Source organism: Protopterus annectens, chromosome 2.part1 (assembly GCF_019279795.1).
Source record: "Protopterus annectens isolate FY-2018-M chromosome 2.part1, PAN1.0, whole genome shotgun sequence".
Lineage (NCBI taxonomy): Eukaryota > Metazoa > Chordata > Ceratodontiformes > Protopteridae > Protopterus > Protopterus annectens.
The window spans coordinates 1,033,377,389-1,033,404,009 of NC_056729.1; the positions used below are offsets into that span (position 1 = coordinate 1,033,377,389).

Consider the following 26,621-nt stretch of genomic DNA (forward strand, 5'->3'; position numbering starts at 1 on the left):
ACTTTGTGAAAAGAACTATAACAAACTCTCAGTGCACTGTGAGTAGGCACACAGCTATTTCTTGCTTTTCATCCATGTAGAATAACTATGTCTCGATTCCATTATGTGCTGTTTATAAGAGTGGGGACAAAGCTGCACTCTATGCACTAGGAGGTATTTATATACATTTTGTACAGTGCTGGAATTATCATGTACCTTTTCACATTAGTAACAGCATCTGAATGCACTATGCACTATTTTAAGTGCACAGCTACCCTCCACCCTAATGTGGACCTGTCTGTACTAACATGGTATACTTTACAATGGTGCTCAATAGGCTGCTGGATAAATGTATACTGTACCACTGTGTACCTTTCATTTCCATTTGAGATGCACTGTGGTTAGGCCACCATGTATGTTTTTTTTCCCGAACTGCACATCTGTTGTCTCTGTACCTGAGCTACTGTCACTGTGTCAGAGTATAATTGGTGACTGACTCTTGCCCTAAGTCTTTATTAAATTACATTCCTTACAGAACAAGCTACTGTTACTGGAGACCTTCTTGTGTTTATTCAACTCTTGCTTTTAAAGTATAACAGAGTTCTGGGATTTGCAATTTGACATCATCATACAGTAGGTTTGAAACCCAGAATTTCTGTGGATAGGAAGTGGATTTAAGAAAAGTAAAGATAACATGCTGTCCAAGATCATAGTCATTGGCTTATTTTTTTTATTTTTTGTACTTGCAGTTTGTTAACCAGGTAGGTGGACTAGTCTACCAAGTGGTCAAAAGAATAAGCTGTATATATAAAAGAATTCATAAATAATAAGAATAAATAAGAAGGGTCCAAAAATCTGAGAAAATAAGCTCAGTGTTACAGCCCAGGAATACAACACCAGTGGTAAAGTCAGTATATGCATTGTTTTATTAACAGTTAGCATCTTCAGCTTTGGTATTCTAAGTAACATAATATTCAAAAATCACAGCTCTCTGCTTATCCTGCAATATACAATATTTTAATATTCAAGTCTGAAGGTCAACATTATTTCTAGGGGAGAGCAGAACAGACCCTTTGAAATACATTTGTGGCCCCACGTTCTTACCAATGTGTAGTACAGACAGTGATTATTGTTAACTTGAAGTACTTCACAACGTGTTGTCAGTTGCATCTTTTTTATTTCAAAGTACTCCTTGTTAATATATATTACAATGCTAAATAAATGGAAACAGTTTTTGCCAATGTAGATTGAATTTGTCTTGATCCATTGTTTTTGTGTCGAAATGAACATGCATTTCTTTACAGTGTGCCATCTTCAGCAGAAACTCTTGCTGTGAAATCCACAGGACGGTTACGGACTCGTTTAAAGGTGTCCATCCCCACCCTATAAAGGGAAATAAATAAGAATTTGTAATAAACTTTATTAAATGAGTGCACTTCAGACTCACTGTTAAATGTAATAAGTCACGTAGCAGAAGGCACAGCTTCTGTGCTACTAATTTAAATAAATCAGCAGTTTTTATTATAAATGAAACATCATTTCACAACAGGCAAAAATAGTACTACTGATAGTCAAAATTAAACAGACACAATACAATTTTAAATTCATTTTAATGAGGAAAATGATGACATGAATAATACTAGAAACAGGAATCAGCTTGCATCTGTCTTATCACCAACCAGGTAGAACACAGTGCAAACAAATTTACGTAAATGGATATGTGAGGGCAGCTAAGATTTATTGTCTGTGTAATCATGTGAGCTAGTTTTACAAGAAATGAATGTGGGCTAAAATAACACTACGTTTGGTACTGGATATCATAATATAGTTGTCATGCTGCATACTATGTTTATAACACTAAATGTATTAGCTGTGAGGACTTCCGCATGAGTAAAACCAGCTTAAAACTCTCATACAGGATCAATGAACATTTGCACACAATAAAAACTTAGTATCTGATTAGTGCTATATATAAAAATGGCATCCCAGATCTTAGAGGTAAGAACTCTGCTGCCAATAAACAGCCCATACATAATGCCATAATTAATGTGCAATATTTTCTCCAATTATTACCACCTAAGTGATTTTTTATGCTGCAGTTTTATCCATGTTTCATGATTTAATGACACATGGTTTGTTCAGAGTCACATGATTTTTAGATTTATATATTAGATTTATATAAGCAATCTACATGCCTTCATTGAAGGTTGGGCATTGGGCTGGCACCTCGGCACTGTAAAAAAAATCTACTGCCAATCATTAGCGGACTGGAGTTCCGCTGTGGCGACACCAAACCGGAAAAAGCCAAAAGAAAAAGAAGTTTACATTTTCTCTTTATTAGTTCTGAAGATATTTCATTTGTATATGCAGAAATAAAACCGCTCAACATCTATTAATTATGTTCTCTCAAAGTGCATTTTTCTTTCATTTAAATTGAAAATCTACTTGAGACTTTTAATAGTAAGAGGTTGCAATGTGGTAGTGTTTCCTTTGCAAGGCAGTGGTGAATAGGGGTAGGCTATATTTTAGTTGTGCAAGCAGGAAATGATTATCTAAGGTTGCACTAGGAGGTTGGGAGCGGAAAGGATATATCTTTTGGGCCCAGAATATTAAGTAGCTCACATTAGATCAGATTTTTTGGATGTGATCTTAGAAGCTAAGTGATTAGTTAAGCCAAATACCAGGGTATCTAAATGAACTGGTAGATTCAATTCAGTTGTTGTCTATGTCTTCAATGTGGAAAGGGCTAGCTGCTTTAGTGAGTCTTTGCTTTATGTCAGGTAACATGGATATTTTTGTTAGGGTTGAGAAGTATTTTTTTTAATCAAAGCCAACTGTTTATCCTTAGAACGTGAGCTTAAAGCTAATTTTGGATGATGTCATTAGAAGGGCTTGATCTATATATTACTATGTCAGTGGCATAAAGATGTTGTAGATGAAGTAGGTCAAGAGGCAGTATATTTACAAAAATGAAGAATAGTATTGGTGCAAGAACTGATCCTTGAGGAAATCTGGAAAGAGTGATGGTGGTATCAGAAAAGGCAGGCCCCATTTTAACAGTGAAAGCTTGGTTGGTCAGGAAAATTTTGAGCAGTTATGTATATTCAGAGCTTAAAGGATGGAGTGGTTAACCAAGTCAAAAGCTCAGATATGGTTAATGAATACTGTCCTAATGAGGTTATCTTTATTCATGTTAGTGAGAACGTCATCAGTTATTGTCCAGAGAGCAATCATTGCTTCTACCTGCCCAAAAGCCATGCTGCTTGTGAGAAAGTAATTGGTATTTGTAAAGGTAAGTGGACAGTTGCTTGTAACTGATTTTTTAAAGGATTTTCCCAAGATTAGAAATTATTGAGACTGGTCAGAACTGGGAGGCTGAGGAGGGTTTGTGAACTTTTGGTACAGGTCTAATTAAGGATCTTTTCCAGTTAGAGGGCATGGTTCTGGTTGGGTGTATATCGCAATAGCGAAAGCTGACAAGTTCGAAGTGCAAAAATTTGAACTTGCAACCTGGAAAACTGAAAACATGGAAACATAAAGCAGAGATTGCCATGGAGTGCAGGAAGGGAAGATTTCCCTTTACTGCACTGTACTGCGATCTCGGAGTTGATATATTTAAGTGGCGGGGGTGCAGGGGGCTTGCCTCCCTACATAGAGTGTTTTTTGTGTTGTTTTGGGTGTTTAGTGTTTCTTTTTTCATGTTCGATGTTGTCAGATTTTGAAGTTGCAAGTTCAATGTTTTGTGCTTTGATATTGTCAACTTTCAATAATCTGATATAAACCCGTTCTGGTTGTGAGGTAAGGTTGTAGATTTCTTTTAATGGAGTGTCTATGAAATCTCTACCCCAGTAGAGAAACTAAGGTCAGAGGTTATCAGGGAAAGAGGGAGTGTTTCATAGGTGTGTACTAGGCTAGTGACCCTGGATTCTTCCCTGGCATCATGCGACCCGGCATTAGTTCCCAGTGCCGCTATCAAGTAGAGCCACTGGAGTGATCCCTGGGGTGAACTTTCTATTACCTATCCACTCATATAGATTCATAGGTGTGGACTAGGCTAATGGCCCTGGAACAAATAATCAGCCCTGCCAAATCTCGAACCCAGGACCATGTGCACTACAATCACAGCAACATACCACTACACCATCTGAGCTGTCTAGAGGTATCTCTTCTTGTGGAGGCATATTTTATTTGCTTCTGATTTGATCTGGGGAATTTGGTTGAATTTGTATGGAACAGGATACAATGTTCTGCTGTGTGGGAAGATTGGAGAATTCTTTGAGAAAATCAGTAGTTTCGGGTTCAGTAAGAAATGTGGCCAAAAGAGGAGAGTTTTGTAGGTTGATTTCTACCCAAAAGTTTATTTACCTCATGCCAGAACTGTTTGGGGGAGCGGAAGAAAGTGATTTGTTTTAATTTGAGGTACTTACCTTTATGCCTGCATGTAGCTTGTTTGGTAACTTTCCTAGTGTATTGCTTTCTTGACAGTAATTAAAGATGGCACATTTATTTATTTATGTTTAACATTTGTTGACCGGGAATGTCCGACTAGGTTCCACAGAGCCTGTTTTCATTGGAGGCCTGGGGAGAAATGCTCCAGATGCATGTCTTTGGAATGTGGGAGGAAACTGGAGTACCCAGAGGAAACCCATGTGAACACGTAAACTCCACATAGAAGGCACCCCAGCCGAGAATCAAACCAGAGAACCTCTTACTGTGAGGCGACAATGTTAACCGCTGCACCACTGTGCCGCCCAGCTTGCATTACATCAGATTATATCAGAGTAAGGACAATCCATAATCTGTGTTTTGAAATAATTATATTTATGGTTTTGTTTGTGATTTGCATTGTAGCCTAATGCTAATCCATCAAAGCCAAGCTTGAAGCTAAAATAGCTACCCAAGCCAAATACAATCACCAGGCATTTTCAGTTATGTTTGTAATCTCAAAAGCACAAAGCAGTGCCCTAAACTGATTGTGAGCAATGTCACTCACACTGAGACTGAAAATGTAGCTAACTTACTGGCTGATAAATTTGTCTGTAACTTTAACCCTCTCTATACTCCATTTGTCCCTCAGGATATACCTGAAAATGGCTCATCTCCAGTTATCACACAAGACAAAGTCCAAAAGTAATATCAAAAGCTAAAAGTACTGCATCAAAGGGTCCTGACAGTATCCTTGGATGCACCTTAAATAGCATGAAGCACAGTTAAACCATACCCCTAACAACACTGTTCAGTCTCAGCTTTCATATAATTTTTGTACCAAATAAATGGACCAGCATAAGGGTAGACCTTCCACAGACCCAGTCAATTACAAAGCAATAAGGCCGACCAGCCTCATATGCAAATGGATGGAACGACTTATCATGAAATTAATCAATCAGGACATAGGTCCATCTCAGTTTTGATTCATCAAGGGTAGGTCAAGCTTACTTAGCCTGGTGCTTTTTTTTCAAAGGTCATGAAAGCAATGGATGTAGGCAAAACAGTATACACCACATATATCAACCTGGTCAAAGCTTTTGACACAGTTCCTCATTCAGACATAGTAGAAAAGTTAAATAAACTAGGAATAAACCCCTATATCACCTGCTAGATTGCCAGCTGCCTTACAGATAGGACACAGATAATAAAACTAGGGGATATTACTTCCACAAAGACACCAGTCACCAGTGGCGTTCCCCAGGGTCCTGTATTGGGAACTCTCCTGTTTGGTATTTACTTTTCTCAAGTAAAAGCCAATACCAAAGGCCTCTGGCTGACAAAGTTTGCAGATGACTGCAAACTAGGAGCAGTCAATGAATTCCAAATAATTTAGCCATCCTGCAGGAAGGTTGTGTCTCAAATAAATAACTGGTGACAAAATCATGGTCTGAAACTAAATGCCAAAAAATGCATTATTGTATCCTGTAGGAAGTCATCAACCTCAGGGAACTACCATATTGAAAATGCATACCTAAAAGTTTTCCCAGTTGTTTGGGATATGGGAATTTATGTGGACAGTAGCCTTAATGAACATGTGTCTATTGTTGTAACAAAGTCCTTCTATATTGCACAGCTTACAAACCAAGGGATTATGTCTAGATCTAGGGATGTGATTGTCTCCCTTTACTCATCCTTCAGGCCAGTCATGGATTATAATGTCCCATTTGGCATGTATCTGTTCAGACACATGCAACAAATGGAATGCCCACAGAGATACCTTACTAAAAGGATACAAGTCCTAAGTGACATGTTCTACATGGACTGATGCAAAGCCCTGTCACTATACTTGGTATCCTACAGACTTCTAAGAGGTGACCTATGACTGGCATACATGGCATACTCTGACCTATTACTGATTAACTTACTGCACATCAGCAAGTCAAACGGCATCAGAAATACTTGGTCTAGGGATCTAAACCTGTTTTGCAACATCAGCAGATACTTTGGAGGGATGGGTATATTTCACAGAGGACACCACTGCTATGGAACAGGCTCATTACATAAAACAAAGTGCATCCCTGTCCATTTTCAAGTACAACTTAGATCTATGGATGGGAAACAGAAAATGTAAAATGTACCCCAGGACTTACCCCATGTACTAGTAAAGGAAAGATCCAGCTCCTAAATGCTTTATCCCATGCATGGGTCCCCTCAAATTATCTATGGTATGATCCCAGTTATTCACAATTGGGGTAATATATAATTATTGACCATGGGATGTATAAGGCTAATTTATAGCCAAATTGGATAGGGTATTAAAGCACAAAAATGTGAAACGAGCCATGCTTAAAATGGCCCATAAGGGCAGCTAGCCTGGTACTTACCTACAAACCTATAAACCTATGTATATGTATATATTGTGTGTATGTATATATATATATATATATATATATATATATATATATATATATATATATATATATATATATATATACGTATGTACATATCAACACACACGCACACACACACAGCATAAATCCTCACCTGCACTGCTAGAGAGAAATAGTATAGTAATAGTTTAATTTAATAGAAAAAGGTTTCTCTTTAATAACTTAGTTGTCAGTTACCCAAATAGCATACTATTTTGAGTATAAAAGTTTAGTCTCATGGCTATATGTCTGGAACAACCTCAAAAAAATACTGGGAATATAGACCAGCTACTGAGTTTCAAAAAACATGCTGTGACCATCTATTCAAAGAGGGTAAATATAAGTACTAAAGAGGCCTACACTAATATAATGGCACACTAGTTCTTAGGTTCCACTCTGATGGTGGTTTCATTTAAAAATTTGCAGATTTAATCTTTTTGATACTATTTTAGGGCAATAAGTGTAATGCAGATATAATTATCCTCCTCCCCTTTTTTGAGCATTCCTGCAGCATTCAAAATCTGATTGTATGTCCATTACACTTTAGTAGCAACTTACAGCACTATGAGCTGTGCAGTATGCTTACAAATAATTCTGCACTTATTATTTGTTAAGCAGTGTTGGTGGAGCAGTTAGCAGCATACTTGTTCTTGCTGTAGAAGGCTATGGGTTCTATTCCCACAATACATGGATGGATTGCTGACACTGCAATTCAACATAAAGCAGATGCTACTCTCTCGAGTGTACTCTCTTTCAGATGAGACATTAAAACAATGTCACATCTACCTGTATTGTTGGTAGCTTAAGTGGATGTAAAGGATTCCACAGCATCTATCAAAAAAAGTAGGAGTTGTTGCATGGCCAGGATGCTGACAGGCTAGCAGCACAGTTTTCTTGCTCTACTACTCTATTTCTATTTATGACAGGATATTGTATTTTTATAATATCCTATACCAATTTTTGAACAGAATCAGTTACCTGATACTACATCGAAAGATACTATCTAAAAGAAAAAGTCTGAATAACAAGTTTTTTTCCCGTCAAATTATTCATTTGAAAGGTCTGTACCAGTAGCTGCAGAATGAGTCATTCAAAGACAATCTCTCAGGACTTGCCTTTTAAAAAGAACTCCAATCCTTTCTTTCTAAGATACATGAACTTTCTTTAAAAATGGACAGAATGGATAACAAACTTGACAGCTTAAAAGAAAAATGTACCAAACAGACAGAACAGATACATAAGATTTTAAAACAACAAAAAACTCAGATATTTGGAATAGAAGATGGCCTGAATAACATAGAAGGAAGAGTATCCAAAGATGAAAACAACATTGGATTTCTATTGTGATAGAATTCCTTATTACTAAACAAAACTGATGAGTTGGAGAACATATCCAGGAGAAATAGAATTCATATTTTTGGACTGCCTGAAAAAATAGAAGGAGAAAATATAGTCAACTTTCTCAATGTCTGACTTCCTAAGGCTCTGAACTTATCTGTAGCTATGTTGTGTGGTATAGAAAGAGCACACAGATCTCTAGTTTCTACTTTACCTTTAACTCTTTATTGCGATCAGTTATTGTTAACTTCTTCTCATCTCAAGACAAGGAGCTAATACTTAAAATAGCCTGGTCCAAATCTCCTATTAAACTGGAATAAGATTTGGTTAGGATTATTCCAGTGCTGTGATGACCAAAAGGAAAAGTTGTTTTGCCTCTCATAAAAGAATGTAAAAAAGACAGTTTGTTGTTGTCTTTTGGCTTTTCCCAATTAGGGGTCGCCACAGCGGAACTCTGGTCCACTAATGATTGGCAGAAAATTTTCACGAACGCCGAGGTGCCAGCTCGATGTTCAACCTTCATCGAAGGCACACCCATATACGCATGTCTTTTGAACGCCCACCCAACCGCAGGGAGGACATTTAAATCCCACACAGAAGGCACTCCCTGTACTCCAGCTGAGAATTGAACGGGAGAACCTCTTGCTGTGAGGCAACAATGCTACCGCTGCACCAAAAAAGACAGTTTAAGGTACAATTTGCTTTTTCCTGCTAGGCTCAAAATATTCCTTCCAGATGAAATTAGACACTTTGAAGACCCAGACTCTGAACTGTCATTTTTAAAAACAAAAAAAAAACAAAAAAGAAAAAAAAAAATTCTAGACGAAACTGAAGATATGGATTGGAGCAATAGTACCTTGAAGAGAACTGCAGCTGTAAATACCATGAATCCAATGAGAAGAAAAAGAAACTAAAGGATAAACGAACCTTAGCTTTAGTATAACATTGATGTTAACTGTTTCAATAATACAATTCTTTTCCATGATAAAGTTTATCAGTTTGTTTACTGAAGATATAAGTGAAATGAAGACAACGGGGATTCACTTCTGTAAAAGGAAAATAAATGTCACTTTTCCTTCCCCTATATGTATTGCTAGGCTAATATTCTGTATTTTATTTTCCATTTTAAATATATGCCTTAGCTTAATAAGTATTAAGAAACTAATTCTTTAACAAATAATACAGTCTTTATATATATATATATATATATATATATATATATATATATATATATATATATATATATATATATATACTGGTTTCCTTTATGTGCCACATAAATCCTAAAGTGATAGCTCATGATAACATAACATAATAGCAAGTTGCTCGCAGTACATTACATAAATGTGTTGTAAATGAACTGAATGTTTATGGTATTTTTAACTTTTAACTTTTAATTCACATGTCAAGGTTGATTGAAATATGTGGAGCATTGAATGTAAGAGATGTGGATGTGCTTTCTCTAAGAGATATCAGACATGCTGTTTATAAGTGCTTCTTTACTAATATAGTGATAAAAGTGTGGTTGTATGCAGTGTGTATAAAGCCATTATTCTTTTTTTTCTTTTCTATTTTTTCTTTCTTTTCTATTTTTCTTTCTTATATAATCTTATTTGTGATGTTTGTTGCCAATTTATTTACTGGGGAGGGGTTAGGAGAGGAGAAATACAGTAATGAAGACAATTTCTGTGTTTTAACACTGGGGATTCACTTTGAAGCTTGTCAGTTATTCTTTTGCTCTCCCCTCCCTTACTAGGATAGATATACAAAAAGAGAGAGAGTGTACCAAATAGTTATAACAAACAATAAAAATGATAACAAGAAGTGTTACAGTATAGGTTCTTAAATAGCAGGGAGCAGGTTGGTTTTAACGACTTATACAACCTTTGTTTTCAGTCTAACATGATATAGCGATACAATTGTGGGTGTATGCAGTGTGTATAAAGCCATTTTTCTTTTTTTTTCTTTTCTATTTTTTCTTTCTTTTCTATTTTTCTTTCTTATATAATCTTATTTGTGATATTTGGTATTGTTTTATTCACTGGGGAGGGGTTAGGAGGGGAGAAATACAGTAATGAAGACAATTTCTGTGTTTTAACACTGGAGATTCCCTTTAGGGCAGCCACGGTGGTGCAGTGGTTAGCGTTGTCGCCTCACATCAAGAAGATCTCTGGTTCAATCCTCAGCAGGGGTGCTTCTGTGCAGAGTCTGCATGTCCTCCCTATGGCCGTGTGGGTTTCCTCCTACATCCCAAAGCCCTACTATAGGTGGATTGGACACTCTAAATTGGCCTAGGTGTGCCTTCTGTGAAAGGTTGGCTGTCAGGCTGGCCACTTGACACCATAAAACTCCACTGCCAATCATAAGCAGACAGGTGTTCCACTGTGGCAACCCCTAACTGGGAAAAGAAGAAGAAGAAAACACTGGGGATTCAGTTTGAAGCTTGTCAGTTATTATTTTGCTCCCCCACCCCCTACTACGTTAGATATACAAAAAAAAAAAAAAAAAAAAAGAGAGAAAGAGAGAGAGTGTACCAAATAGGTATAAGAAACAATAAAATCATAACAATAAAGTGTTACAGTATAGGTTCTTAAAAAGCAGGGAGCAGGTTGCTTTTAATGACTTACACAACCTTTGTTCTCATTGTAACATGAGAGAAAGTTGTTTACTGAAACTGGTCACAGAGCAGGTTCTAATAGAATCTTTTGTTCCCACCCTTTTCTCTCAGGAGGCAATTTATACAAAGTTTCTTTGTGTATATATGTGTGTGTGTGTGTGTGTGTGTGTGTGTGTGTGTGTGTGTGTGTGTGTGTGTGTGTGTGTGTGTGTGTGTGTGTGTGTTGCTTTTCTTTAAAGATCCAAGGGTACATTAGCAGTTAAGAAGAGAGAGTGTCAAAGGATTACTGGATAAAATGTGGTTTTATGCTTGATGTCAACACATAAACTCAGTTCAAAATAGTAAGAAGGTGTTAATTAACTTGCACTCTCTGTTACATTTACTTCAAAATTACTGTTTTATAGCTTGTAAAACCTGTATTTCACTCTTTAAGTTATATAATATATTTTATAGTACTGTGGCACCATACACAATTTAAAATCCATTTCTTCAATTCAACTTTTATCCCAAGATATTGTATTATTTAAATTACATTGTGTTCTATTAATTTAAAGATGGGATGATGATCTTGTTTCTGTCTGTTGATGTCAGCCTCTTGCTTGGCTGACTTGTTCTTCATATGTGGACAATAGATATGTATATGTTTGTGACAATGATTGTGCTGCTGATATGTGTTGATTTCTGTGTGGGTGTGCTTTTTAAACAGGAAGTGCAGAGCTCAAATACTTGGCAATGTTAGACGCTCATGCTCTGAGAGTTAATTGAAAGTCTGATGAATAGTAAAAGAGGGACTGATATGAAATTAATAGCATGTTTTTACAAAGTCAGCCAAAATTACAGTCATTTTGATAAGCTGGGGATTTATATGTCTCATAAAAAGACTGTAGTGGGTATGTTGCCAACAATATGTCATCCCTCAGTATAAATATAATTCAGTAAATGTACTATTTTTTTTAGACATCGTGGTTACTCTTTTATTATTTTATATTTCATAGTAAGTTCTAGTAAATATGATATCCTATTTATAGAAGAGACACATTCTGAAACATGTAAGTCTTCACAAACAGACAGAGATTTTTTTTTTAGTTAAGTTCATTTGTTCTTTGAAATGACGTAGGTGTCTGACATAAGATCCAAGCATGTACAATCTTGTAGTAAGAACTAAGTTTAAATAGTTAACTAGATAATCAGATTATCAATAATGTAGTATATTAGTTATACAACATGATTGTTATAAACAATGTTATATGCATTGTTTTTTTAATCTCTTTTTTTCTCAGAATTGAAAGTAATGATTGGATTTATTATAATATTATATAGACTCTTCTAAATAGAATAGAACCAAATGACTACAAGATCTAACCCAGACTACCTCCCTTGTCCCCAGACACTAATCTTCTCACTCACACAAACTCATTAATCTTTTACTAACAAAACCTTTTTAAGTTTAATAGTGTTCTAATTCACTTACCTTATACATTGTTGTATGTATATCCATACTTGTTATGTAACTAGGAATGTTTTTTCCTTACTCATAAGCTAAAATGTAATGTACTATTATAATTTGCCAAAACTTGATAATGTACCTATGTTTTTGTGATTCTATTCTGAAGTGTGGAGCTTTTCTCCCTGGGCCTCCACTGAAAATGGACATATATCCAGTTGGACTAGCCCGGTCAACAAATGTAAAATAAATAAATAAAATAAATAAATATGCTGTACTTTACAGTTTATAAGTTTTATAGCAAGCAAATGAGTGTTTATAATCTAAATGTTATGTATATACTAACTCATTTTAATTTTGTTAATTAGACCCTTATATATATATATATATATATATATATATATATATATATATATATATATATATATATATATATATATATATATACATATATATATATATATATATATATATATATATATATATATATATCATAACTTACAAAGTAGTAGAGAGATACTAGGCACTCATTTTTGGGTAGGTGGAAGTGTTTCAATAGGATTGCTAGTCAAACCAGGTGTTTCATATTCAGGAGGAGGGGGGCAGTGTCTGTATAGTAGTTTACAACTTAATTCTATTTTTTGTTTGTTTTTTGGTGTCTACTCTTCTTGATATAAACTTTACAGCTAACAATCTCAATTATCTTATATCTATAAGTAAGCAGTTCACTAGATATAATAGTTTTTCAGTACCATATTATTTACAAATGTATGAATGTATTACATGTAATATTTATTTTTTAATATTTTGGTAGTATGGTCAACTTGAAATGCATATCAATATCAATGGATTAAATAATGGTTGTAAAAGGGGTAGTTTTTAGAAATATTTCATTCCCAAGTTATGTTTTTACAGAAAACACATTTAATTAAAGAACATTTGGACAGACTTAACACTATACATTATTCTGTATTAACTAGCTCTCATTATAAACAAAAAGAAGAGTGGTGACTACTTTATGGAAAAAAAATTGCCTTTGCCTCTGCCTAAAATCCTGAATAAAGTTATAAAGGAAATAATAACTTAACAGAGAAAATAAGCAGCTTAAACAGTAAATAGTTAGAAATTATACTGCATAAAGGTATGATAAATTTAGAAAACATTAAAATAAATAATTATTCCAGAAATCCTAAATCCATGCATAATTGGTTACTAGAACAAAAATGATTGTTAAATCTATCCATATCAAAAAAGTATACTCCTCTACTAGTAACAAGAAAGTTAGTAAAATAGAAGATATTCTGGATGTTTTCAGGTCTCATTTTTAACAAGATTAATCAAAACAAACCAGCAATGGACCCACAAAATCTAATTAAAACATTTCTAAAAATATTCTGGAAAAAGACTGCCAGAGGATCAAATAAAAAATAATTGACAGGCCTATATCAATGTCTGAACTCAAAATTCAAATTAAAAACTTAAAATGCAATAAGACACCTGGAAATAATGGTATAATACCTGAACTATGTATTTTCATTTGTGCCCACTGAATGGCGCACAGCAACAATTATCCCACTCCACAAAGGGGGGATCACCACTGATCCCGGGAACTATTGACCTATTAGCCTGACGAGCCTGGTCTGCAATGGAACGTATCATCATGGAACTCATAAACAAAGACATTGGTAACCTCCAAACTCTGGATCCCACCCAGTTCGGGTTTGTGAAAGGCAGATCATGCCTCCTGAACCTGATTGACTTCTTTGAAGCAGTCACCAAAGCCGTAGATGAGGGTAAGGTGGTTCACACAGCCTATCTTGACCTCGCCAAGGCTTTCAACACCATCCCCATTCTGGAATTATAGCTAAACTCACTAAATTAGGTATAAATCCCTACATCATAAGATGGGTTGCCAACTGGCTCACTGACAGAACCCACACTGTAAAAGTTGCAGACTCCAAATCTGACCTCAAAGCAGTGACAAGTGGAATTTCACAGGGTTCTGTCCTGGGACCTCTCCTGTTTGGTATCTACTTCTCTGAAGTACAGGCTAACACAGAAGGCCTCTGGCTAATGAAGTTCGCAGATGACTGCAAATTAGGAGCTATAGTCAAGTCCCCAAATGATGGGGACATCCTACAGAAGGGCCTTGCTGAGACAGATGCCTGGTGTCAAAGCCATGGCCTCAAGCTCAATGCCAAAAAGTGCAGTGTCATCCCCTTTGGTAAAAACTCTGTACCCATGAACTACCACATAGGCAGCAATCTACTTAATGCCAAATGCGTGATAAGAGACCTTGGGACCCAGGTGGACAGTAGTCTCTATTTTGATAGTCACATCGCCACAGTAGTTAGGAACTCCTTCTACACGGCACACCTCATCATAAAAGGGTTCTCATCCAGGAAAAAATAGGTCATTGTTCCCCTCTACTCGACATTCATTAGACCCATTATAGAGTACAATGGCCCTTTTGGAATGTACCTCACAAAACATCTGGAGCAGCTGGAAAAGACACAAAAGAACCCCACAAAGAGGATTACTGGCCTCAAACAAATGCACTACACTGACTGCCTCAAAAAACTCCAGCTTTACTCCATAGCATATTGCCTACACTGAGGTAATCTCTGCCTAACATATAAAGCTATGTCAAACCCAGAGCTGTTGGACATGCTACACCTCCCAACAAATTCCAACACATGTGAGAGATGCAACCATATAGCCAAACTGGAGGCTAAGCTCTCTCAACTCAGTACTGGCGTAACCAGTGAGGAGGCGAAGGAAACCACACTCACTACAATTCCAGTCTCACATAGACCTACCACGACAGCAAACCAAACACATAAACACACAAAAACATACTCGCAGGCTCTAAATAAAAATCTGCCTAAGCAGAGACCTCCAAAGCAGACACCCAAGCAACCGCTACCCAAAAACAAAACACGTGCAACACATAGCTCACAAAGCCAGTGTGTCGAACAGTCACAGCCCTTAAGGCTAAACAGCACACCTGATACACTTGTAATAGGTGACTCTATCCCGCTCACCAGGCTGAACAAGGAGAAGGTCACAGTGAGCTGCCTGTCGGGCGCTAGAATCTACCACATAACACAAGCACTCAGGTCACTCCAAGGCAAGTACAAATATGACTTGGTCATTGTCCATGCTGGTGTGAATGACCTGAGACGTACATCCCTGGACTACATGAAAAGAGACATAGAGGAGCTCTCTGAGTATGTAGCCCAGGCCGGTATGACCCTGACCTTGAGTAGCATCTTACCCTCACCAAGAATGATGTCACAATATGAAGACAAGATGATCAATTTCAACAGTTGGCTTAAGTATTGATGTCATTCAAAGGGGATCCAATGCCTGTCAGCCTGGGATGACATGCTTAACAAGCCACGATGCTTCGCTAGGGACGGCTTGCACCTGTCACCCCTGGGCTTTCAGATATCGGCAAAGGCTCTTGCTTCCCCCATAGAGCCTTTTTTGGGCAAGGCTCAAAAGACAAACCCACCTCCATAGGTATCACAAGGGATAAGAAACTAAGAGTAATGCTACTCAATGCCAGAAGTCTAAACCTCAAGATGCATGCACTCGAAACTCTCCTTAGCATGGAGAACATCGATATCTGTGCAGTAGCAGAAACCTGGTTCAAGGCTCCCGAGAGCACCCCAGCACTACCAGGTTATACCTCATACCATGCTTTTCGGCCCCAAAACTTGGACCGAACCACAAAAGGAGGGGGAGTATCAATATTCGTCAAAGATACCCACACCTCCAGGTTGGTGGCACAGCACGAAGCATCAGAGGCTATCCATGTGCAACTAACAGTTGGTAAAACTGCCTTCCAGTTTATAGCCTGCTACAGACCACCCTCCCAAACCCAGGAACCCCAGTCGGCCTTCCTGAGAACACTGGAAAATATGAAGGTCTCTCCAAGCACCATTATATTGGGTGACTTCAACTACCCAAACATAGACTGGGAGCAATACTCTAGCTCCAACACCCTAGCCCAAAGGTTCCTAGAATTTATAAACTCAAATGCTATGGAACAACTTGTTACCACTCCCACAAGAGGGGAAAACATACTGGACCTGATCATCACCAACATGGGGACTCTATGCTCCAGACCAGAAGTGTATCCCTCATTGGTAAGATCAGACCATAAACTAATCTCACTGGATATTCACATACCGACCCCACCCCCTGCCCAGAAAACCACAGTGAAAAACTTCTCTAAAGCAGATTTCACACTCCTCAAAACTGAGGTGGAATCCTTCAAAGCCCCAGAGCCTGTGGAAAATACGGCCCAGACCGCAGAATCCTTTATAAATGCATTCTATGCACACCTTCAGGAATGCCAAATAAAACCAAGACCCAATCCTCCAAAATCAGACATCCTGTCTGGTGGACCCCAGCCATAAATAAACTATACAATAAAAGGAGGAAGCTACTACATGATAGAGCAAAATCCCAAAAAGGGAAGGCATCTCTGATCAGTATTAGCAAAAAACTACAGGCACTCATAAAATCGTCTAAGGCCATTCGAGAGAAAAATTGCACAGGACACTAAGGATAATCACAAGACTTTATTTAGTTATGTTAGGAACCTGGGTGGGAATTCCCAGATATGCTCAGAATTAGTCCAAAATGACAAAAAATACATCGAACCCACAGACATTGCCAACATCCTAGCTGACAGGTTCAGTGCAAACTTCTCTCCCCCCCTCCCCACCAAAAGAGCAAATATCTATCCCAGCAGAGTGCTGCCCCCCTGACATCTCAGATGCTCAGGTAAGAGCCACCCTCTCCAAAGCAAAAAACACAGCATCAATGGGACCAGACGGTGTCCTGGGCTGCGTGCTACATGAACTCCAAGAAGAGCTAAACCCAAACATAAAACTACTGTTCAATCTCAGCCTTACTACAGGATATGTACCCAAAGAGTGGCGTACAGCAACAGTGGCCCCTCTCCACAAAGGTGGTGCCTCAATGGATCCTGGAAACTATCGCCCCATAAGCCTGACTAGCTTGGTCTGCAAAGCTATGGAACGGATCATCATGAACCTCATAAATAAAGATATCGGGGACCTACAGACACTGGATCCTACCCAGTTCGGCTTTGTTAAGGGCAGATCCTGCCTCTTAAACCTGGTCGATTTCTTTGAAACAGTCACCAAGGCCATTGACGAGGGGAAGGTGGTCCACACAGCCTACCTGGACCTCGCAAAAGCCTTTGATACAATACCCCACTCGGGCATTATAGATAAGCTCACCAGCTTAAATATAAACCCCTATGTCACTAGATGGGTTGCAAACTGGCTCAAGGACAGAAGCCACATGATTAGAATTGCTGGAGCCATGTCAGACTCCAAACCAGTTACAAATGGTGTCCCGCAAGGCTCAGTCCTGGGACCTCTCTTGTTCGGTATATATTTCTCGGAGGTACAGGCCAACACGGAAGGACTGTGGCTGACCAAGTTCACAGATGACTGCAAACTGGGCGCCATAATCAACTCTCCAGCCGACACAAGCATCCTCCAAAAGGGCCTCATAGAAACAGACAACTGGTGCCAGAGCCATGGCCTCAAGCTAAATGCCAAAAAGTGTATAGTCATCCCCTTTGGCAAAAACAAAGTACCCACAAATTACCACATAGGTGGTAATCCATTAAGTACAGAAGACGTAATTAGGGACCTGGGGAACCAAGTTGATAGCAATCTCTCATTTGATAACCACGTGGCCAAAGTGGTTAGAAAAACATTTTATATAGCCCACATAATCATGAAGGGATTCACATCTAGATCAGGGGAGGTCATCGTGCCTCTTTACTCATCCCTCATCAGGCCCATAATTGAGTACAATTCCCCTTTTGGGATGTATCTTACCAGACACCTGCAGCAACTGTAAAGACCTCAAAAGTACCTCACCAAGAGGATCAAAGGGCTCAAACAGATGCCATATGCTGCCCGGTTAAAGAAACTCCAGCTCTACTCAGTGGCATACCGCCTGCTCAGAGGTGATCTGTGCCTGACGTATAAAGCCATGTCCAACCCGGAATTAATGGACATGCTGCACCTCAGAAAATCCAAATCCCATCGAGCTACGTGCTTGAGAGACTTGAACCTCAGCACTGAAATAAATAGGACATGCTGGAGGGACAGATTCATAACCCAGAGGCTCCCTTCACTCTGGAATAAAATCCCAGTCCAGGTTAGGCAGAGTCCCTCATTGACTCTCTTCAAGAGGAATCTTGATGAGTGGATGGGAGATCGTAGGTTTACCTCGGGTATCACTTCTGTGTCACTGTTAGACAGAAGCACAGTATACTAACCTCGAAAACGGGCATAGCAAAATTAATTTAAAATGGGTGGCAAAAGCCAAACACACTCTGGCTAGGCTTATAAATGCCCTAGGGCAGATAGCCTAGTATGAACCTATGATCCTATGAACCTAAAGAAATCCCAATCCCTCTGAGCTACATGCTCTAGGGACCCAAACCTTGTCACCACAATAAACAGGATATGCTGCAGGGATAGATTCCTGTCCCAGAGATTTCCCATACTCTGGAACAGGCTACCCATCTATATCAGCAAAGTTCTTTATTAGCACTGTTCAAAAAAAATCTTGATGAGTGGATGGGAAATAGGAAATACACCCTGGGGATCACTTCTGTGTCTCTGCTTGGCAGTGGCACAGGAAAATAACTTTCTTGGGTGGCGTAAGCCAGGGAACCTTGTTGGCTAGGCTTACATAGGCCCATGGGCTGATAGCCTAGTACCTACCTATGAACCTATTACAAAGATACCACCATCCTGGAAATACTCACTAATGTCACCAATTTTAAAACTTGACAAGGACTTAACAAAATGTTCTTCATATGGACCTATTTCATTATTAAATTTAGATTATACAATATTCATGGCAATCTATGCCCCTAAAATAAAATAATTTTTCCAGTGTTGATAAAAAATGATTGGACTGGGTTTATAATGAACAGGAGCACTTATGGTAATATCAAGAAAATACTATCAATAATTGATTATACTGATAATTCAAAAAAAAAATAGATAACTTTAGTTAGTATTGATATCAATAGTGCATTTGACTCAGTTAATTGGGAGTATTTACGACTAGTACTAGAGAAATGTAATTTGCCAAATAACTTCATACAATTAATCAAACTTCTCTGTGAAAACTCATTTGCATATATTAAGATAGGCTCATATACTTCCCAATCAATAATGATCACTAAAAGCACTAAACAGGGTTGTCCCTTGTCCCCATTGCATTTCACTGTAGTTATGCAACCTTTTTCAAATTATATACGATCAAATAAAAATATCAGAGGCATACTAATAAATAATTACTTAATCCCCAAAACACAATTATTTGCAGATAACATCCTATTAACTTTGACTGATTGCAATTTTTATTGCTGTATTCCAAGCAATAGAAATTTTTCAGAAGAAATTGGGACTCAGTTTTAATGAGAATAAGACTAAAATGCTTCCAGTTAATTATAATATTAAGAAAATAGAGAAGAAATTACATAAATACATTGTGAAAGATGGTAAAATCACTTAGGTAGTGATAATCTTATCTGATAATATTAAAGATATAACAACCCTTAATTATAATAATAACTTAAATTCCATAAAACAAACTCTTAATAAATGGAATAGTTTTTTTCACTATGGAAGAGAGACTCTTCTTAATTAAAATTATTCTTTCCTAAAACTCTATATATTATACAATCTTTATCCTTCCTACTACCAAAAATATATAAACGAGTATAATTCATTGTTTTTGAGATTTTTATGATTTCTTAATAAGCTTAGATTATTCCTTATCCTCAATTGTTAAGACTAAAATTGTATTAATACATTTAATTTAACAACAGTGACTACATTTAAAGACAAAAAAGCTGCTATACTGGTATCAATTACTAGACAATGGGAAATTACAAAATGTTGACCATATCATTAATAAGTTTAAGTTGTTTAAGTTAAGCAGAGACATGTGATTAGAAATTCAAAACTGTAGACAATTATTTGAACACAAGATTAATCTAATGCAACCAATAGTTAGAAATTCTTATACCACATTCATTGATTTACTCATTATTGTAATGCACCAGAATATAATTGGACAGGAACTTCTATCTAATTTTATAAGATACTCAAGAAATCAACAGTATGCTACAGATAAAGCTATTGGGACTATTTTAGACTTGTTAATAATAATTCCCCAAATGAAGATGATAAAAAAAAAAATAATACTTCTATCGTCAAACAAACTACTTCATCACAAAGATGGAGGATATTTTCTTGAAAGCTCTTACATAGAATCTTTATCACACCACATAAAATTGAACTGAAGTCTAATAAAGGACATAGGATGCTGGAGTTGTAAACTAAGTGTTACAGATGACTGGCAGTATATGTTTTACAATAGTATAAAACTTAAAACATATTGGGATAAATTAATTCTTTCTTCCAGTCTATTTTTAATGATAAATTTATGCCGACCAAATCTATTATTTTATTCAATACACCTATTCCCAGTTGTGTCATGAAAATAAAATACACTCTTTTATGGAGATCTTAACATTAGCAGGAACAATCATCACAAAGAAATGGAAGAATCAGACAACTCCTACTATGAAGGAAGTTTTACACTTGGCAACAAAAGTTTGTCATCTTGACTTATTGCGATCAAGACAAGAATATCTAGAATCACCTCTTCATATAATATATGGATGAAATTCAAAAAAACTGCTAGATAATCTTTAATAATTAACTAACAACTACTCTTAGCACATTTATTTTTTTCTGTTTAAAAAGCTTTGCCTTATAGTAGACACCATTCTAAGTAGTTATTTTAGTTATTGTTTATTGTTCTTTTAGATATGCATATGTGTTTTATATTTTTTATATTATATATTAATGTTTTGTTAAAAATTTTAATAAAAAAACTTTGAAAAAAAAAAACAGGGCTCCATTATTTACATCCAATATCTATCTCTGTATATCTATCTATATATATATATATATATATATATATATATATATATATATATATATATATATATATATATATATATATATATGGTTCCACTTCTAACAATCAAAATTGCAAAACATCGAAATTCTGATCATCAAGACCAGAACATTGAATTTTGAAACATCGGAGGTTACAAATGTAACCAAAAAAAAAAAAAAAAAAGAAAAAGAAATTTTAACAATTGTATGCAGGGGGACTTCGCCCACTTGCACCCCACACCCTCCTACTTTAATATTTCAACTCTGAGACTGCACTACAGTGGAGTAAAGGGAAATCTCCTGTTTAGCCCTATATGCAGAAGCACCAAACGGGAGATTTTCCATAGCCTATCTGTAATACCATCACACAGATGGCACATAGACACACACAGTATGCACCTTGGTGCCCTGCAAAAATACAAAATATCTCCCACCTACACTTACCTTTTTCTTCCCCTTCAAACATTCAATGTTTTCAAACTCGATGTTCTGTTCTCAATGATCTGAACTTCGATGTTTTAAACATTTGATGGTTTGAAGGGGAACCATATATATATATATATATATATATATATATATATATATATATATATATATAAACACACTATTTACAAATTTACATGTTTACATAGAGCTCTACATATGTACAAGTTTAAAAATTTAAACAATTTACAAAATTAGACAATTACTTACATAATTACCTCCCAATATATTCTGTTTTCCTCATTACAAATTTTCTTTAATCTAGACCCCCAATCTTTTTTTTTCTTCCATAGCCTCCATCTGTTTTTTCTTAAAGTTATTGATAATATCCACTGCCCATTAAACATAATCTCATTTAATCTCTCATTCCAAGTCAACCATGGTACATAAAACAATCTTTTGTCCATTCTTATTTTATATTCTTTATTTCTATTTTTATAATATGCATATTATACCATATCCATATTTATATTACTACTATATTTTAATCACCATTTTTTACATAGTTTTTCCCATTATTGCTCCACTATTTTATATTTCACAAAACATGTTCTGTGGTTTCTTATTCACAATACAGACATATTCTCTCAGTTTTCACTGGTAATTTCTTTATTGCCAGTCTCCACAAAATACCTGGCATTCTACTTTATTACAACACTACTTATTTCTTTCTTATATAGCTATAATCTTTTCTTCTGGTAAGTATTCCCAATGACTAACACAATAATATTGTACTATTTTATTTTATACAATGAATTCTGATCTTGTTCTAGCTCATCAATCTTTATCTTCCACATTTTTATTTTTTCTTGATATTTTTTTATTTCTTCATTAAAACATCATTTTTCTCTTTTATTTCTTTTATTATCTCCAAACATTTCTCATGCTTATACCTAAATATTCTTACTAATAATTTCTATTTTTTCTTATTTTTTTCTATTTCAGTTCTTTGAATGAACAGAAAAGCAAAAGCAAATAAAGATAAGTTGAAAACAAAATAAACCAATGCAGACTGATGTAGCTGAACCAAATCCTTTAATATATTTTAATTAATTAATTGATAATTTCTCATCACCCAGTATTTATTCTGTTCTTTTGTTAGTACCAGCTGATGAGGAATTAATTAATTATTTTATTACATATGTATCTTTTAGCTTTTTAAATATGGCTTTGTTGGTTGTGGTTATTACTCTGATGTAGTTCTTCAATTTAGAATGAAAGTGCTCAGTGCTTTCATTGCAAAAATAGTGTAAAATAGTATAAAATTAAAGTTTTTTATTTGGCATTATCAGTCTGCTTTGGTTGTTTCCATTTTAGTATATTATATAAATTTAATAAAGCCACACATACTACTGGATTTAATAATACATGTCCCCTTCATCTTTATATATATATATATATATATATATATATATATATATATATATATATATATGTGTGTGTGTGTGTGTGTGTGTGTGTGTGTGTGTGTGTGTGTGTGTGTGTCTTTCTTTTGCTTAATTTAATCTAAATGTGAAAATTACTTCTAATAATTGTTTTGCATACATTTTCACATTTATAAACACAATTGATAAATAAACTATCTTTCCCATATGCTGACTTTATCAAATTAGCTTTTTGCATAAGATAAGCTGTATGTTTTCCATAAAAAAATCATTTAAAAGGCTTTCCCATTGTGTTCCACTTGCTGCTTTTTCACCAAAATGTATTACCAATGCCGAAATTTCTTTCATTGTAAATTGTATTTCTGCCATCTTTATGCTATCTCCCAAACCTTACATACTTTGTATTTACCATTTTACAATTCACTTTACTTCATACCATATTCATAACTAAATAATATACCACTAAAAGGACAATCTTCTTTTATCCAATTACTCATCCATATTTTGTTACTTAGCCAGCCATTTGCTAGAATTCTTATTTTATTGTTATTACTATACTCTGACACACAAACTGTCTTAATTCTGCTACTAAAATTATATGCCTCCATTAATTCTTATAACAGCTTATGCTCCAGCAAATCAAATGCTTTGTTAATATCACCTACCACAACTTTTACTTCATCTCTTCTATTAAAAATATCATCCACAATTTCACTTACTATCATCAGCAATTCTTAACATCCCACTTCATTCATACAATACAATATTTCTTCAGTTATATTTTCCATCTTATTTTCCATCATTTTTTGCATTATCTTCATAAAGATCTTATGATCTGTATTATTTAATACTGTTGCTCTTCATGTTGTTTATGCCTCCTTTTTCAATTTTTCATAGGCATTTTAGTATTCCACTACACAGTTCCTTATAACAAAAGCCTCCATTTAACCATCCATGCAAAAAATGTATTCTTTTTGTTATTACATTAAAATGGTATACATTTCATATCCTATCCTTTCTGGGTATGCTACTGAATCTGTATTAACCTGTCTCACAGACCAATCTCTTTTTTAAATTCCTTATTTACATGAACTCATTTGTTTGACTTTTCTTATTTTATTACAGTCTTTCTTTTTTCTTTAAACATTTCTTCCATGTAATTAACTAGTTTCCATAATTTGTGTTTGTTTTATTTCTACTACTTCATTCTTATTTTTCATTTCTCTCATTATGCTACTATCTTCTTTCATGATCTTACTTAAGTATGCTAATACTTCTTCCTTTTTTCTTGTAAAATATCTTTGTTTATATAATAAATTCTTACTCTTTTCATAATATACTTTGTATAATTATTTCCTTTATTGTAATACTGTCTATCATTCTTTTCTAAATTTTCAAAAGCATTTCCTATCTCTCTATATATCTTTCTTTAACTTTGTTTTTTTCTCTATCGTGGTGGTGCTGTGGTAGCGTTGTCGCCTCACAGTTAGACGTTGTCCATTCGATTCTCAGAGCATCTTCTGTGTGACGATATGCATGAATGGGCATTCCTTCATTGAAGGTTGTGCATTAGGCCTGGCAAGCCAGCACGTAAAACTTTACTGCCAAGCATTAGCAGACCAGAGTTCCGCTGTGGCGACCCCTAACCAGGAAAAGCCGAAAGACACAAAATTGTAAAAAAAAACCTGTTTCATATTTTATTTTAAATGTAATCCACCATTCCGACCAGTTAACATAAAATACCTTCATAGTAACATGATCTTTGTGTAATTCTATAATTTCTCCTTTTCTTTTTTTATCCCATTCTTTTCATTTCTTCTAGTTATTCTCTTTCCTATTTTATTTTTCTTTATTTTCATTTATCTTCATTCATGTTGCTAAATGATCTGTAAATCCTGTTACAACTGCTTCTCATTCTGTGAGACTTATTCATTCAGATATTGTGAAGTAATTGATTTCACGTTTAAGAAAACCTCTTTCTATATGTCCATAATGTTCTATTACATATAACCAAGTTACAATACTTCATAACATCTAAAATTTAACTTATGCCTTTTCCTTTCTTTTTTCTTTTACTTCTTAATTCACAGTTAAAATCCAGTTGCTATAATATAAATATTTACTATGTTGCCTTACATCTACTGAAATAAGTTCTCCTGTTCTTTAAAAATAACATAAGCATATAATGCTATAATCCTATACAATTTTTCTTTTCATGTTAAATCATCAATAGTTGGTCTTCTCATTCTTACTACTGTTACACTTAATAACTTCACGGCTGTCCTGCATAATATTAAACTTCCTGAGCAACATGTATTTCCCAAATTTCATGTTATATTTTCTTCCCATATTTTTCTATTTGCAGCTTTTCTTCATTTGTTAAGAATGTAATGTCTTCCAGTACATTTATGTCTACATCACATTTATTACACAGTTCTAAAATCCCTTTCCCTCATACAATATTTTTAATATTGTTTACATGTGCTGAAAAAAAGTTCTTAAATTATTACTCTCTATGTTCCTTAATGTAGAGGAAATCAGTCCCCTTTTCAATTTGCATTACCTATTACCCACTTCCTTTCTTTTATATTCTTCAACATTTATTCCTTTAAACTTAATTTTTTTTCTTTCACTATTTTTCCAATATAATTTTTTTTCATTTCACTGCTTTCCAGTTTTTATCTTCTTCATCACTAATTTTTTTAATCTTTCTCTTTACATCTTCTACATCACTAATTTTTGAATATTTCTCTATCTCCTCTCCATTCTTTTGTCCTTTATTACTCTTTTCTTTTTCTAAATTATCTTCAATTTCAATTTCCAGCTCTTTTTCATGTTGTTTTATATCTTCTCCATGTTTTCAATATCATTAAATTCTTTTACATTCCATCAATAAAGGCCAAATTTGTTTATGTTGATGACATTCTAATTCACATTTCTTTGCATCATGTCCTGTTTTCCAACATATATAACATTTCTTTTTATTACAATTATTCAAAAGATGTCCTTTCCCACAAAAAACATGTTTTTGGTTGTGCCCAATATTTAACCACACCCCTTTTACCATCAACATTTATAATGCTTGGCATGTGCACACTTTTTTTTCCATTTCCATTTTCAAAACAACATCACAATCCCATCCCCAGTCCTTAAACTCATGAAGTCATAAACAACCTTTTAAATGTCCATCACTTCTTTACAAATTTGTTTTAAATGTTATTTCAAAGTATCTTTCTTCTTCTGTTTAAAAATGTATGCATACATTTTTTTCATTTCTCAAAAAAACTTTCCCCGGGATTCATGAAGCTCGGCGCAAGGCCGGCGTAAGGCCTGCGCCGGCGGTGCATGGAATATCCGGCGCAGTAGCGCCATATACATATTAATGAGAGTGCACCGGAATCACAGACACATGCGTAGTGTACGTGGCCATATTTTCCCTATGTAAGTGAGCCAGGTAGTGCTCGTAGCGCG

At 35.4% G+C, this 26,621-nt stretch overlaps 1 protein-coding gene across 1 annotated transcript in view; it reads right to left on the reverse strand.

The window, feature by feature from the left end:
- Window positions 1-882: 882 nt before the first annotated feature.
- The window catches only part of LOC122794318 (avidin-like), a 146,870-nt gene continuing 121,131 nt past the window's right edge, over window positions 883-26,621 (reverse strand). The window contains exon 4 of the mRNA XM_044062614.1: window positions 883-1,362. Within this exon, the coding sequence (XP_043918549.1) occupies window positions 1,278-1,362 (85 nt within the window). The 3' untranslated portion in view covers window positions 883-1,277. The remainder of the gene's footprint in view (window positions 1,363-26,621) is intronic.